This window comes from Equus quagga, chromosome 14, assembly GCF_021613505.1.
Source record: "Equus quagga isolate Etosha38 chromosome 14, UCLA_HA_Equagga_1.0, whole genome shotgun sequence".
NCBI lineage: Eukaryota > Metazoa > Chordata > Mammalia > Perissodactyla > Equidae > Equus > Equus quagga.
The window spans coordinates 96,725,280-96,740,141 of record NC_060280.1 but is presented as its reverse complement, the minus strand read 5'-3'; the positions used below and the strand labels follow the sequence as shown (position 1 = coordinate 96,740,141).

Sequence of the window (14,862 nt, the reverse complement as noted above, 5' to 3'; positions counted from 1 at the left end):
CGCCCGCCCGCTCGCGGCGGCGGAGGAGGCGGAGACGGCTGGCAGGCGGCGGCCAGGCGAGCGCGGCGGCCGGACCGGGGCCATGGCGCCCGCGCAGCGCCCGCTGCTGCCGCTGCTGCTGCTGCTGCTCCCGCTGCCGCCGCCGCCGCCCTTCGCGCGCGCCGAGGACGCCGCCCGCGCCAACTCGGACCGCTACGCCGTCTACTGGAACCGCAGCAACCCCAGGTGAGCGCGGCCGCGCGCGGGGACCGGCGCCGGGGGACCCCGGACGCCCCCCCAGCCCGGGGCCCGGGCCTCCCCTGCGCCCGAGCTCCGCGCGCCCCCCCGCGCGCGCTGCCTCCGGAGTGGGGGGCGCCCGGCTGTCGCGGGAGCCCCCGGGGAGTTCCAGCCTCCGGAATTCGGGGGACTCCGCTGCTCGTGCGTTCTCCACCCCCCCCACCCCGGGGCGCCCCACCGCCGTGCAGACCTGGGGGGACATGCAGCCGGCGTGCCCCAGAGCGCTGCTGGCCGCCGGAGTTTGGGGAACCCCTCTGGCACCCTGAGAAGCCATGCAGCCCTGAGTTTCCTTCTCGGACTTGGGGGACCCCCCGGTCCTCCGGTCTCTCCAGGGAGCCCGCCGGCTTTGGAGTTGGTGGGGATGCCCCGGAACCTTGGCACTGAGCTGCACCCGGAGGTGGGGGACCTAGGCCCCCCCGGGGCAAGGGTTCCGCGGATGTGTCTTGCCGGTGGGTCCCCAGATGAACTTGGGGAAGTTGGAACGTCCCTACCAGCCGAGCTGCCTCCGCCTTCGCACTAAGGGGGTCTGGTCCCAGCTTGTATGGATGGGGAGACTGAGGCACCGAGGGGGCTGGGGAGCAGTCCTGGGAGTCTCCACCAGGGACCGTCCTCTCCCGGTCCTCCTGCCACTGATGGGGAAACTGAGGCGCAGAGGGTACGAGCGGCTGGCTCAAGGTCACGGCGAGGGGAGCAAGCTGGGGCAGGGACCCAGGTGGCCTCATGCCCAGCCTGCCATGCCCAGCCGAGGTGCCCCACCCGCCTGCCCCACCTCCTCAGTGCTGGGCGCTGAGTACAATTTGGGGGCAGCAGAAGCCCCGTTAGTCAGAGCGAGCAAAGTTTGCTGGTGACTGACCACCTCCTGGACATCGGCAGAAGGCTCTGAGCCAGCCTGGGGGCTCGAAGGCCGAGGTGGGCTGGGGGTCCCGGGGGAGATGGGGCCCCGGTGTCCCGTGGCTTTGGGGTCAGTGGCTTTCAGGGTCACACTGTTCCCGTGGGGGCCGGGCTGCAGACCTTGCCGCCCTGCCCCTCTGTCCCCGGTCACTTTCTCTCCGTTTTCAAGCGCCAGCCGAGCTGCCCGCCCCAGCCTGCCGTCCTCCCGCCGTCCCCTGCCGTCCTCGATCGTCGGGCGGAAAGTTGCATAAAGGGCCGTCTTTGAGGCGGGCTCGGGGACAAGGGCGGCCAGTGTCCCGCCGCGGGGGCAGGGAGCGTGCCCAGACGCCCCCCTCAGCTGCCCGGCTGTGGGGTCGGCCCCCGGGGCCGAGGGCAGAGACCCCGGGAGGCGGAGGGATGGCCGGGCCACCTCGGAGCCGGTCCCCCGCGCCACCCGCCCCGCTGGTCACATGTGGGTTTGATTAAAGCCTTTCCCCGCGGCCGAGCCGGGCGCCCGGCGGGCAGCACTGCCCCGGCCCAAGTTTTCGGTTTCAGCTCCGAAGTCGCCGTCCCCGGTGTGGCCTGTCCTTTGTTCTAGCGAACGCCACACACACATGAGGAGCCTCCAACGGGGGCGGAAGGGGGTCGTGGGGCTGCCGGCCACCCTCCCCGCCACGGAGCCACGGGCCACTGGCGGGATCCCGGCAGGGGAAGGAGGCGGCCGCGGTGCCTGGCCCCGGCCGGCCACTCCCGGCCCCCTCCTGTTGCTGACCCGACAGCTCTGCCCCGACCGGCTGCCCGAGGGGACGGCCTTGCTTGTCCGGCGCAGACCCCAGCGGTCAGGGCCTTCCTCACTCCCTCTCCTCCTCCCGCCTGGGGCGTCCCAGGTGGCACGTCACCTCCCCAGCGTGATGGGGCCCAAGGCCCAGGTGAGCACCTCGCCCGGGAAGCCCCGGTCGGTCCAGAATCGGGGTTCCATCCTCGCTGAGGTTGGGGGGCTCTGCAGAGGGGCTTCGGCGACCTGGGGACCCCCCAGGAGCTTTGGTGCCCGGGGCAGCCGGACCGGAACTGCGGCCCGGCGTGGGAGGAGGGTGGCCTGGGCCTCGGCGTGTGGGGCACCCAGGTGTGATGTCCCAAGGGCGCCCCGACCCGGGGGACACTAGCCCAGAAAGAGGTGCAGGGCTGGCGAGGAGGCCTGGGGCGGCCCCACGGGCGGAGGCGAGAGGCCAGCCGGGCTGGGGAGAGACCGGGATGGTGTCGGAGCAGAGGGGCTGGGGGCGGCCGCAGGTGGAGGAGAAACGCGAGGACAGAGGGCCGTGCCTGGGAGAGTGGCGCACACAAAAGGCACCGAGAGGAAGGGGACAGAGCCAGGGTGGGCAGCTCGGGTGGGGACGGACGGGCAGCCGAGGAGCCGGAGGGACGGACGTGCTGGGGTGGGGGACGGACAGGCATGGGCTGTGCTGCTGCAGCGACGCTGGGTGTCACCACCCCCCTGCGGCCGGCCTGGCACCTGCGGCGAGGTGATGAGTATGTGACTGTTCCCCGATTGCATCCTCCTGCCGTGCCGTGCATTTTTGCGCACACGCGGCTGGCGGGCGTCGCCGGGGGAACCCCGCACCCACCGCGTCCGCTGCCTTGGGCTGGGGTTTCCTCACCCGGTCCAGCCACCAGGCCCCGGCACCCCCACCGGCCGGCTGTCCGGCTGTCTGTCTGACCCGCCCCTTCCTGGGCTGGGCACCCCTGGGCTGCCGCCGGGTGTCTCTGGGCCTGTCCCCGGGGCTGAGCGTATGGCCGCGTGTGCATTTGCGCAGGGGCTCGTGTGCGGGGTGCCGCGGGGGTCCCTGGGAGCCTCACTGGGCTGCAGAATCTGTCTGCACATGTCACTGCATGTAGCTGCGTGTAGCTACGTGTAGCTGCGTGTTCTTGTCTGTGACACGCGAGGGTCCTGGGGACCCCGGAGGTGCGCATGTTCGTGTGTGTGTGTGTGGTAGGCTGACGCATGTGCCTACGGGTCCATAGAAGCCTGGCGTGTTTGCACATGTGTCTGCGTGCCTGTGCCGGGAGTGCACGCGTGTGGAGGGGGCACGTAATGTATGTGGTGGCGTGTGTATGCTCTATGCGTGTAGCGTCCGCGGTGTCTGCATGTGCGTATTTGTGTCGTCGGCATCTGTGCACACGCGTGTCCGGCGTGTGGCCTGGCTCTGGCCGACCGGGACCTCGGGTGGGGGGTGGACGCTCCACACCGAGGCTGGCACAGTCTGCCCTCCCCGCCCGCTCCTCCTTGAGCCGTGGGTCCCCGCGGGGGCCATGTCCGGGTCCGTGGCCCGGGCTGCCCTTGGCTCAGAGGAGCCATCGAGGCCCAGAGCGGGCACCACGCGGGGCATCCTCCGCCCCCGAGGCCCCCACCCTGTTGGAACCTGCAGCGCGAGTGGACCCAGCGGTGCGGACCCGGGTGGGGGCTCTGGGCTTGGCGCCCTCCCCCGGCCCCCCCACGGCCCATCGCACCCCAGGGCTGGCGGCAGAGCTGCCCTCTGCGGCCACTGGGCCGGGACAATGGCGCCTGGGGAGGCGTCGTCCGCGTGGTGGAGGTGACGGGGCGCCCGGTCCCCAGGGCCCTGCCCGCCTCACTGGCCTCGTGGGAGCCGGCTGTGAAGGGCGCGGCTGCGTTTTGCCGCATGAGGGTTTTTTGTTGCGTTTGAAAGCAGCTCGTCCGCCTGGCTTGGGGGGCTTGGAGAGCGAGGCCCGGCGGGTCAGGGGGACTTGGGGCCGGAGGATGGGGTCTGGGGGTTTGGGGGGGGCCCGGGCTCGGATTTGGGGGTCCTGGAAACCTGGGGGTGACCTCGGGCGGGCGGCTCGGCTGCTCGGAACCCCTGTGTTGCCTCCCTGTGTCCACTCCGCTGTGTGGCACAGCCCGTGGCCCAGGAACGCGCATGCTCCGGGGGTGCAGAGGCCCCCGGCAGGGGAAACCGAGGCAGCTCCTGCGGGCGAGAGGAGGGGCCTCCAGGCCAGGGTCCCCATGTCTGCAGTGACGGCGGCATTCCGGCCGAGTGACCTACCGGGGGGCCCACAGCAGTGCCGGGGGCTGGGGGCCAGCTCTGAGACGCCCCCCCAGGGGGCCGGGCCTCCCTCTGTGCGGTCTGAGTCAGGCACGCAGGCTTCCTGGGCTCTGACAGGTGGGGGAGTCCCTCCTGTGCCCAGCCTTGGTCCCCCCGCCCATGGACCACCCTGGGCAGCCTCTGTGCAGAGAGAGAAACTGAGTCCCCATGGCGGACGCCCCCGGGGAGCCGTGGCCTCCACCTGCCTGGGAGCGGCCCGGGATGGGGGCCGGCCCTCTGTGACCTCCGGGCCCTGGCACACGCGTCCTCGATGGGGTCAGCGGCGGAGGTGGTGATGGGGGCTGGGAGGCCCACATCCTCGGGGCCGACGTCTTCCTTCCCTCGGCCGCCTCCTTGGCCCCTGAGCCAGACCTGGGGGGGGGTCGCACCCCACGGCCGTGTCCTCCCCGTGACCCCCACCTCCTCAGAACGGGTCACACGTCAGCCCTGCCTCTCGGTGTTGCCGGGGATCTTTGTCCTTGGGAGAGGGTGGGCCTGGCCGTGTCCCCCGCCGGGTGGCCACGAGGGGAGAAGGGCCAGGTCCCAGCCCCGCAGCTGAGTGCCCCGCGGGGTTTTGTCTTCACCCCGACTGGACCCGGAACTCTGCGGCCAGGCCAGCCCGGCCGAGGCTCGCGGGGGCTCAGCCGCCGTGCCTCGGTCTCCCCGTCGGGACCTTGGCGCGGAGGGGCTCCGTTCACCGAGCAGCCGAGTTGCCACACCAGCCGTCCTCCCCGACTCCCCACCCGCAGGTCGGCCTCCCCCCATTATGCCCCCTTTTCACGGACCCCGAGAAAGTGACTGATCATGGCCACCAGGACGTCGGGCCGCGTCGGGGTGTCCCCTCCTCCAGGGTCAGCCGTGTCTGGGGCCGGCCAGGGAGCGTCACGGTGGGCATCGTGGGCACAGGGGAAGACGCGCCCCGTGGACTGTGTTCCCTCGCGTCTTCCCAGAGACCAAGGCCCGGGGGGGGCCGACTCTGCGGCCCCCTCCCTTCCACGCCCCGCCGCTCATTCTTTCCCTCTTGCTTCAGCTCTGAGGCCCTGCCTCAGTTTACCCCCGGCACCCACAAGGTCATACTCGCCCTTTCTCGGGTTGACGCTGTGCTGCCTTGGGGTCCAGCTTCCCCTGAGGTCCCGCCCGGGCCCCGCAGGAGGAAGGCGGCCGGGCCTCCGAGGGGCAGGTGTCTTCTTGGCCCCTCGGACAGCCGAGGGTGGCACCTAGGCCCCTTTCCTGGGAGCCGGAGAAGCGGGGAGAGAGAGAGACCTGGACCCACCTGGGGGCGGGGTGGGCACTTGGGGCCCTGGGGTGCTGCCCCCCCACCCTGTGCCTCGGTTTCCAGTCTGGGAAGGTGGCACGGCCCCCCCGCTCCTGTTTTGGGTGAGATTCCTAATTAGTTGCTTTGCTATTAGCGTCTAATGACTTGACAGTCGCCCGATTGGAGCTAATTAGCTGCCAGCCGGGGGGTTGGGGGGGGTCGGGGCAGCCCGGGAGCCCTGATGGGTGAGGGTTCGCCTGGGGCTGGGAGGGCTGCCTGGAGGAGTGGACGTGGACAGGAGGCCGGCAGGGCGGTGGAGGCGGAGGTGTGGCCGGTGGGGGCGGGGAGCCCTCCGTCTGGGAACCGATCCCAAGTCAGTCATTAACCCCTTAGTGAGAATTTCCATCTCTCTCCGCTGCTCCCGCGAAGCATCTGCATCTCCGGCTTCCTCGCTGATGGAGGAAACGGGGCCTTTGTCTTGCTCCCCCCGGGCTTGGTTTTGCGGTTGGGCCCCCTCCCCGGGCAGGCGCCACCCCGAGTCGGGGCAAGGCGCCCGCCCCTGGCTCGTCGGCCAACTTGGAACCGGGATTGCCAACACAGCAAGGCCATCGCTATCTTAGAGCCGGGAAGGGAAAGCATGGGCGGCTGGAGATCATGTCGGGGGCTCCTCCTGGGACCTGCCTGCCTGGGGTCCTCACTCCCTACGTGGGGACCGTTCTCTGCTCCTCACAACTCTAGCGCCTCAAAGACCTCGAATCTTGGCCTTTGATCGACAAACATGTATTGAGCACCGCTGTGTGCCAGGGTCTCTCTGGCCACAGGGGGCAGGATCGGAGAAGGAGGCCGACCCCACAGTCCGCAAGGCCAGACGCCAGACTGTGTAAAGGTATAAATATGACGATGGCGGACGGAGATAGTGCTGGGGGGGGGGGGGGGAGACAGGGAAAAGAATGCCAGGCAGAGGGATGAGCATGTGCAAAGGCCCTGGGGTGGGAATAGGCACAGGCAGGAGACTGCTGTGGCTGGAAGGAGTGAGCTGCGGGAAGACAGAGGGCGATGAGAGTGGGGGCAGTGGGGCCACACGGGGCCTCGTGGGCCGGGGACGACTGTGGGCTTTGTTCTGAGCGACGGGGAGCTAACGGAGGGCGTCAAGTCAGCGGGTCACAGGGCGAGCCCTGGATTTGGGGGAGGCCAGGAGCCTGGCCGGCCTGGTGGGACCGGACATCCGGCCGCTGAGCCAGAAAAGCAGCCTCGGTCTCTGAGGTTCTGCGGAAGATGAACTGGGAGGGGAGGACGATGGCGGCGCCGGGTGGAAGGAGGAAGGCACGGTGATGGGGGACCCGGGCAGAGGCCACACCCACCCCCGGCCATTCCCTTCACGAAAGAGGCTCTGCTGAGAGCCGAGTTCTTCTCTTTCAGGCCGAGTGTGCATCCCAGGCATCGTGCTGGGGCCGAGAGGGGAAACCGAGGCCCGGAGGGGGCTGGGGGCCGGGACTGTGGCGCCTCCGGCCCGGTCCCGCCCCCGCCCGTGGTTCCCCCAGCGCGGCCTCCCCGGCAGGACTCGGCCTGGGTGCGGGCGGGTCCCCGGGGCACTGGGCCGCAGCTGTCATCGATCGGCTGATCAATGGGGCTTTCAGTGGGGCCGGGAAGGAGCGAAAATGACTTTTCAAAAAGCCTGGAGCGGCGTCGGCATCGATCGCACCCACGGGCCGGAGGACGTGGCGGGTCAATGAGACGCCCGCCCGCCTGCCGGCCTGGGGGCACTCGAGGGACGGGCGGGGTCTGAGACGGAAGGGGGTCCCCGGCTGACCCGGGGCCGCCTCGTGAGCCCTGAGGACCGTCCCCACTGTGCCGAGTTGGAAACTGAGGCTTCGAGGAGAGAATGAGCGGAGACACCAGCTGGGCTGGAACCCGCGTCCGAGCCCAGAGCTACGCGGGTCCGCGCCCCCGACCGGCCCCCGCTGCCCCAGTCTCACGGCTGGACACATTTATTCTGCAAACACCCTCCTCCTCTGTGGGAGTGGGGTGAGCTCCCCGTCCCTGGGCGAACCCCACCGAGCCGGGAAGGGGCTGGGGGCGAACCAGCTCACCCGGCTCCCGGACCTGGAAGTCCGCCAGCCTAGACCTCAGCCGCAGACTCAAAATCATCACCGGGTTTCTAGTGACGGATGGGGAAACCGAGGCACGAGTGAGCACGGTCTCCTGCCTGCCTCATTCCCACCTCTGGGGCCCAGGAGCCCTCGGCCCCACGTGGTGCAGCATCTCGGGGGCCGCGGGGCACCGGCGATGCCATCTGGTAACCCAGCCGCCCCCTTGGGGGTCGGCTGTGCCAATTAGCACGCCCCGCATGGGGGCCGTGCCGCCCTCCCTCCCGCGGGCCCGGCGGCTGGCACGGGGGGGGCGGGCGCGGAGGTGGCAGCCGGGCTGGGACCCGAGCAGCCTGGGCCTCAGTTTCCCCACCTGTGCAGGGAGGGAGGAGGCAGGGCGGCCTGGGGGAGGCTGCCCCCCAAGCCTCTGCTGCTCGGGCCTTTTATGTGCTAACAAGCTCCTCTCGGGAGGCCCCCCTTGTCCCCCCTCGGTCGGGCCGCGTTTACATGACAGGGACCCCGGGGACCACGGGCGCGAGATCTAAGGGCTCCTGACGCTGTTGCCCGAGGCGGCTGTGGAAGGGGAGCGCCGGTCCCTTGCTCAGCTGACCTCCGTCCTCGCTGCCGAGGGTCAGGGCCTCCCCGAGGAAGGGGCGAGAGTCTGGGGGACTCCAGGGCGGGCCTGGAGGTGGGGCTGGGGGGGCCTGGGGTCCCCAGGGGGAGCCAGGAGCTGGGGGCAGATGTGGGATTCTGGGGGCTCAGGAGGGAGGACGTGGGGGACCGGCTGGGGTCACGCAGGACGGAGGTGGGGCTGGGGGTGGGACCAGGGCATCTCTGAGCTGGGCTGAGGGAGGGAGGGCCGGAGGGTCCTTCACGCCAAACCCCACGCCCTGCAGGGAAACCGAGGCTAGGGGTGCGGGCAGAGCTCGCCCCAGAGGGGCCTGTGTCGCCTACTTGGCCCTGGGCCTTCTGGGCGGGCGGATCTGCAGGAGCAAAGCTCGGTGGCTGCCCCCCGGGGGGCAGCATGGGGGCTGCCCGGAGGAGGGGGCGTCGGGGCGAGCAGGAGGATTTCTGGAGAGGGACTTCCTGGTGGACAGCTCGTGGGGGGCCTTGGGCGCAGGGAGCTCAGGTGTGCGACGTGGAGGGGTGGGGTCGTGTGACACCCGCTGCTTTGCATGCGGTTACCCAGCATGCCTGGCGGCCGCCCCTCTTCCCCCTGCACCCACCTCACTGCGGGCCGGGGGCTCCCAGCTCGCTGGACCCGAGGTGTCTGCTGTGTCCTGGGGGGTGCCGTGTGGGGCACGCGGGCTCGAACCCTGGAACCCTGTGGGTGGGGTGTCCACCCTGCGGTCCCCTCCCCCCACTGCCTCCCCCATCTCCTGGCCTGCCCCCTTCCCGTCCTGCGCTGACCCCTCCCTGCTGACCCCGTCCCTGACCCCGCCCACTGACCCCATCCCTGACCCTGCACTGACCCCATCCCACTGACCCCATCCCTGACCCCTCCCCACTGACCCCACCCCACTGACCCCATCCCTAACCCCACCCTGCTGACCCCATGCCTGACCCCACCCCTGACCCCTCCCCACTGACTCCATCCCTGACCTCACCCTACTGATCCCTCCCCACTGACCCTTCCCCGCTGACCCCTCCCTGCCCCAGGTTCCACGCGGGCGCGGCGGACGACGGCGGGGGCTACACGGTGGAGGTGAGCATCAACGACTACCTGGACATCTACTGCCCGCACTACGGGGCGCCGCTGCCGCCGGCCGAGCGCATGGAGCACTACGTGCTGTACATGGTCAACGGCGAGGGCCACGCCTCCTGCGACCACCGGCAGCGCGGCTTCAAGCGCTGGGAGTGCAACCGGCCCGCGGCGCCCGGGGGGCCGCTCAAGTTCTCCGAGAAGTTCCAGCTCTTCACGCCCTTCTCGCTCGGCTTCGAGTTCCGCCCGGGCCACGAGTATTACTACATCTGTGAGTGGGGGCGCGGGCACCGTCGGGGGGGGGGATGCGAGCAGGAGGTGGGGGCGCAGGGCCAGCCCCCACCCAGCGCGGGCCTCCGTTCCTGGGGGTCAAGCTCTCAGATGCTCTCACCGTCCTCTCAGCAAAAACCCCGCAGGCCCCGCTGTCCGAGTCCCCATTTTGCAGATGGGGAAACTGAGGCTCAGAGCGGGGCTGAGACCCCCCCCGCCCGCACACACGGCCTTCCCTCTGTCACCTCCACCCCTGGATCAGGCCCCTGGGCTTCTGGGCTGGGGCGGCCGATGCCCCACCGGTCAGCCTGGCCGCACTGAGACCAGGGGTGCCCACCCCATCACCCTGAGGAGGGAAACTGAGGCATAGTGAATCTGGCCGGGGAGGGAGGCTGGTCAGAGCCACAGGAGGGGGTGAGGGCAGACCCCTGTCCCGCCCTGTCTCCCCGGCCTGGACAGGGCTCTCCGGGCCGTCCCCCGGCACCCACCCCCACCCCAGGGTGCCCCGAGGACCGTGGAGGCTGCTTCCCGCGGTCGGTCGGGGCAGCCTGGGGACACGCGGGCGCCCACGCCACACAGGGGACTGGGCGGGCCCCACCTGCCGCACATCCGGGGAGTCCCGGGGGCCCCCCGTTTCCTCCCTACAAAGCCCGGATGGCAGGGTCTGGGGAGGCGGGTCCGAGTCTGGCTCTGGGGGGGCCGGGCCGACCGTCACCCCCTCCCGCTGTGTCAGGTGACACTTGAGGGAGCCCCCCCTCCTTCCTTCCTCTGCGCTGGTTGGATTTTTTTTTTTTCCTTTCGATTCAAGGAGAGAAGCGGGTGGGGGAGGGGAAGAAGGTGTTCGAATGAAGTCCCCGGAATATAAGAAAAATTACATTTTTCTTTCCGAGACGAGAGTTTCATAAAGATAATTATTGCAATTATTCGTCCTCTCTCTGTGACGGATGTTACTTGTGTTACGTGCTTTTTATCTTCGTCTCCCAGCACGAGGGGCTTCCGGGGGGGGGGGGGGGGCAGGGGTGGGGGCCGCCGAGGGGACAGGCCCGGCCGGAGACGCGGGGGTGCTCACGCCCATTCACGTGTGCAAACCCGCCAGGCCTCATGCCTCCCAGTCCCTGTCCTGGCCCCTCCTGAGCGCCCTCTCTCCTGGCGCATCGCTGACGCGGTGGGGCCACCCCCGGTCCCCTCTGGGGCACTCGCCGTGTGGGCCAGGAAGTGCGGATAGTGGTGGAACTTTAGCGGGAGAGGATAGAACGTGCTGCTGCCTCCTTGGGACCCCCTCTGGGCGAGGCGGGAACACTGCCCCCTCCTGGGGGTGACTGGCTCCCGGGTTCTCCCAGCAGGACATCAGCATTTCTAAAGCACCCACTCTGTGCCAGATGAGGCCCAGAGGGGGGTGACTTGCCGACGGGCACCCAGGAGCAGAGATTTGGTTCCGGCTCAGTCATTCGGCTGCACTGCCTTTTTTTGCAATTAATAGAAAACACACATATTTTTATTCCTCACCTCTGAACTTTGCCCTGGGGTGAGCCGGACACAGACACCCCCAGTCTCTGGGGTTAGGGTTTGGCAAAGGGACAGAGTGGGGTGGGGGGTGTGTGTGCAGGAGGACTGCTGGGACACGGGGCATTGTGCCTGGGGCTTTGATGTATGATTAGGAGTTTTATGAGTGGCTTCCCACCTGAGGTCAGGCTTGAGTCACCAGCGTGGGGAAGAGGATGCAGCCCCAGGTGGTCCCGGGCACCAAGAGCCCCCACCCCACTAACCCCCAACCCCTCTCTTGCAGCTGCCACACCGCCCAATGCCGTGGACCGGCCCTGCCTGCGGCTGAAGGTTTACGTAAGGCCAACCAGTAAGTGCTCAGGGGGTCGGGCAGGGTCCAGGCTGAGTGGTCAGTAGAGTCAGAGGGCGGTCACAGCACAGCCTCAGGAGTCCCACAGCCTCAGCCATGGCTGGGGCAGGCCCTGCCCCCCAGCCTCAGTTTCCCCGTCTGCAGATGGGGCCGACATTTCAGACCCTATTTCAGGGTGGGGGTTGAAGTCCACGGTCGGGCCCCCCTCTGCGCCCGGAGGTGGAGCGGGGGCCACGTTCTGGCTCTTCGAGCATCCCAGAGGCCCCCGGAGGGAAGAGGGCCTCGGCGTCCTCGCGCTCCCGCCCGGCACCAAGCACACCTCCAGGGGGCACCCGCCGTTTGCCACGGAGATGGGAGTCTCGGCCCGGCCGGCTCGGGAGCTCAGGTGGCGGCGGGCGGGGCGAGGCTGAGCGGGTGGCGGCTGGGGGTGGGGTCTGGGCCGCCCGCTGACCACCCGCCCCGCCTGTCCCCGTGTCGTGTCCCCAGACGAGAGCCTGTACGAGTCCCCAGAGCCCATCTTCACCAGCAACAACTCGTGCGGCGCCCCACGCGGCCGCCGGCTGCTCCTCGGCGCCGTCCCCGTGCTCTGGACCCTGCTGGGCGCCTAGGCCACCCCTGGACCCTGTGCGCCCGTGCTGCCCGCCGGCCGGGACGCCCCCGGGGCAGCCAGGACCCCCCGCGCCCGAGGGACTGCGTGTCGGCGAGCCCTGGCCTGGCCGTCCCGTTCCGTCGGGGCCTGGAGCATCTCTCGGCGATTTTTTTTCGGTGCGTTTTTCCCGGTTGGAGCAGAAAGACTTGAGTTTTTAATTTAATTTATTCCTTGCTGTCGCCCGTGACTTTGGGAAGGGGACGATGGATGGGGTGGGGGTTCAGGGGACCGGGGACCCCGGTGCTGTATGTGTTGGGTCCCGGCTGGCTCCCACCACGGACCCCCCCAGGTGCCCCAGGCTGGAGAGGCGCGTCCCCCTGAATGTGGTCTGGGGGCCTCAGACCCCCACCCTGCTCACTCCTGATGAGCGTCGCCCGGAGTGGAAACCCACGACCTTCCGCCCGAGGCCACCGCGGAGCCGCGACCCCTCGGAATCACAGCGCCCACGTCCCCCGGTCCCCCGCGGCCTTGCCCGATCGCCCCCGAGGCCAAGAAGACGTCACATTTCTGTAAATAGAGCCAGCAAGTATATACTGTGATTTATTTTTACTGTATTCCTGAGGACGGACTGGAAAATTTCTTTTTTTTTTTTCCCCCCCTCACCCCTTCAGAGGGGGCTTTTATTTTGGCGGGGGGGTGGGGTGGACTTTTTAGAATAGAAGCCGCACTTCGCAATAAGCTCGTTCGTCTGTCGGAGCCCCTCCCTCTATTCTGTGACCTGATAATGTTTATAAGAAAAAAGAAAACGGGACAAAACAGGATGGGGGGGGTGGGACCACCACCCAAACACACCCCCCCCCCGAGACACTTTAATGACGCAAATGGTGCATTTGTACAAATTTCATATTTCTACCCGCCTTTCCTGATCTGTGTTTTATATATATTATATATAAATATATATGGGGTGCGGCCGCCCGGAGACGGCCGGCCCGGGGGCTTTTGTAGGGCTGGCCGCGGGGCCTCCCCACTCCCGTCACAATCAACTTTGGATTCTGTATTTTTTTATAATAAAATGAGTGTGAACCTCAGAATGCGCGTCTCTGTGGGGCCTGGGCCACCCCGGCTGGAGGGGATCCCAGGAGGCGGGTCCGGGACCTGCAGGGGGCAGGGTGCGGGCTGTCGGGGTGCCGCCAAGGTCGATGCTTGGGTTCTGCACGTGGTTTGGGGGCCGGGCCCGGGAATGAGCATCTCAGGTGGCGCTGGACCCTTCATCGCCGCCCCTGAGCCTCGGTTCCCCCTCTGGGGATGGGAACCAGCGCCCGCCCCGGGGGCAGCTGGGAGGATGTGACCGTGAGTGGACAGCGGGGGCTCCTGGGCACGTCGGAGACCCTGACCCCAGGGCCGGGCAGGGCCCCCCGGCCCCTCGTCCATGCTTGGGGTGGGGGCGTCCGCAGTTTCAGTGACCAAATTCGCTGACATCTCCGTCACCGAGCTCCACTGCTGTGTGACTCGGTTTCCCTCATTGCCCCAGGCCGCCTGGGGGCCTGTCTGTCGCCTCGTCATCCCCTTACGCCTTTGCAGAAGGCGGGTGTGTGTCGGTGGACCCTGGGGTCCCGGGGCCTCCCCCGCAGCACGGCCCCGGCAGGAGGCTCAGAGAGGCCGCGGACTGCCGCGCACGGCCCAGGGGCTGGGGTCCCCGCGGCCCGCCGTCCGGGTGCCACCCGCCACCGGGGCCACAGCGTCTCAGGCACGGTCCTCAGAGGGAACGCCCTCCGCTCATTAATTCGGCCGCGCCGCCTGGGGACAGGGGCTGCCTCCTAATGAGGCCGCGAGGCACAAAGCCCCCTGTGTGCGCCCCGCCCGCCAGCAGCGGGGACGCCGGAGCCGGCCAGCACCGCGGGGACACCCCGGGATCCCTGTGCGCGGCGGGACCCCGAGGCTCGGAGATGAGGAGACCACCCCGAGACCCCTCACCCGGACCCTCCAACCCAGCCCTGGGGACGGGGGCCCTGGAGGGAGAGGCTGGGGTGCAGGGGTCACGGGCGGCATCTGAGCCGCTGACTTGTATTCTGTTATGAAAAGAATCTTTTATTGAGATATATTCACACCCTGCGCGGTGCCTGCATTTAAACACAATTCCACGATTTTTCGTATATTCACAGAGCTGTGCGACCACCACCTGGATCTAATTCCAGAACATTCCATCACCCCAAAAGCAACCCCGTCCCCATCAGCATGACCACCACCCCCCCCCCCGCCCCCGGCCCCCCCCAGCGCGCTCTCTGTCTGTGGATCGGCCTGTTCTGGACGTTTCTCGTCAATGGGGTCACACGCTGTGTGTCCTTCTGTGTCTGCTTCTCTCCCTGAGCGTCGTGTGTGCAGGTCCGTCCACGTGCAGCCGTGTCAGGGCCTTGCTCCTCTTCATGGCTGCGTAATATTCCAGCGTGTGGGTGGACACATCGTGTTTATGCGTTTATCTGTTGATGGACGCTTCAGTTGTTTCCACCTACCTATATTTTGACTATTTCATACTTTTCGAAACAAGTTTTAACACACAGGTGGCCTGGATGGATAGGTAAGTGCAAAAACAGCCTAGTCCTCACCTCAGGGCCTTTGCACGTGCTGCCTGCCCCCCACACACACACCCTTCCTGCAGACCACTGCTCAGCTTTCTCCCTCAGCTCCTGCAGGTTAGGTCACTCGTCCCCACTCGCCCTCCTTGGCCCGGGGACGGCTCACCCCACGCTCCTCACTGTCAAATCTCTGATTCTGAACCCGTCGGTCTCCCGCACGGGCTCCGAGTCCCCAGCAGGCAGGGGTGGGTCTGTCTGGTCATCACTGGGACTCAGTGCCTGGTCCACGGCGG

At 68.3% G+C, this 14,862-nt stretch overlaps 1 protein-coding gene across 2 annotated transcripts; it reads left to right on the top strand.

Moving 5' to 3' along the window:
- The first annotated feature begins 52 nt into the window (after positions 1-52).
- EFNA2 (ephrin A2) lies at positions 53-13,055 on the top strand. 2 transcript variants are annotated; one of them, XM_046637626.1, is made up of 4 exons: positions 53-225; positions 9,243-9,556; positions 11,342-11,407; positions 11,894-13,055. In XM_046637626.1, exons 1-4 carry the CDS (start codon positions 83-85, stop codon positions 12,013-12,015), a joined length of 645 nt encoding a protein of 214 aa, XP_046493582.1. In that variant the 5' UTR covers positions 53-82; the 3' UTR covers positions 12,016-13,055. The 2 variants fall into 2 exon arrangements, with proteins under 2 accessions (XP_046493582.1, XP_046493581.1); XM_046637625.1 differs by lacking the exon at positions 11,894-13,055 and adding an exon at positions 11,582-11,876.
- Positions 13,056-14,862: the final 1,807 nt, after the last annotated feature.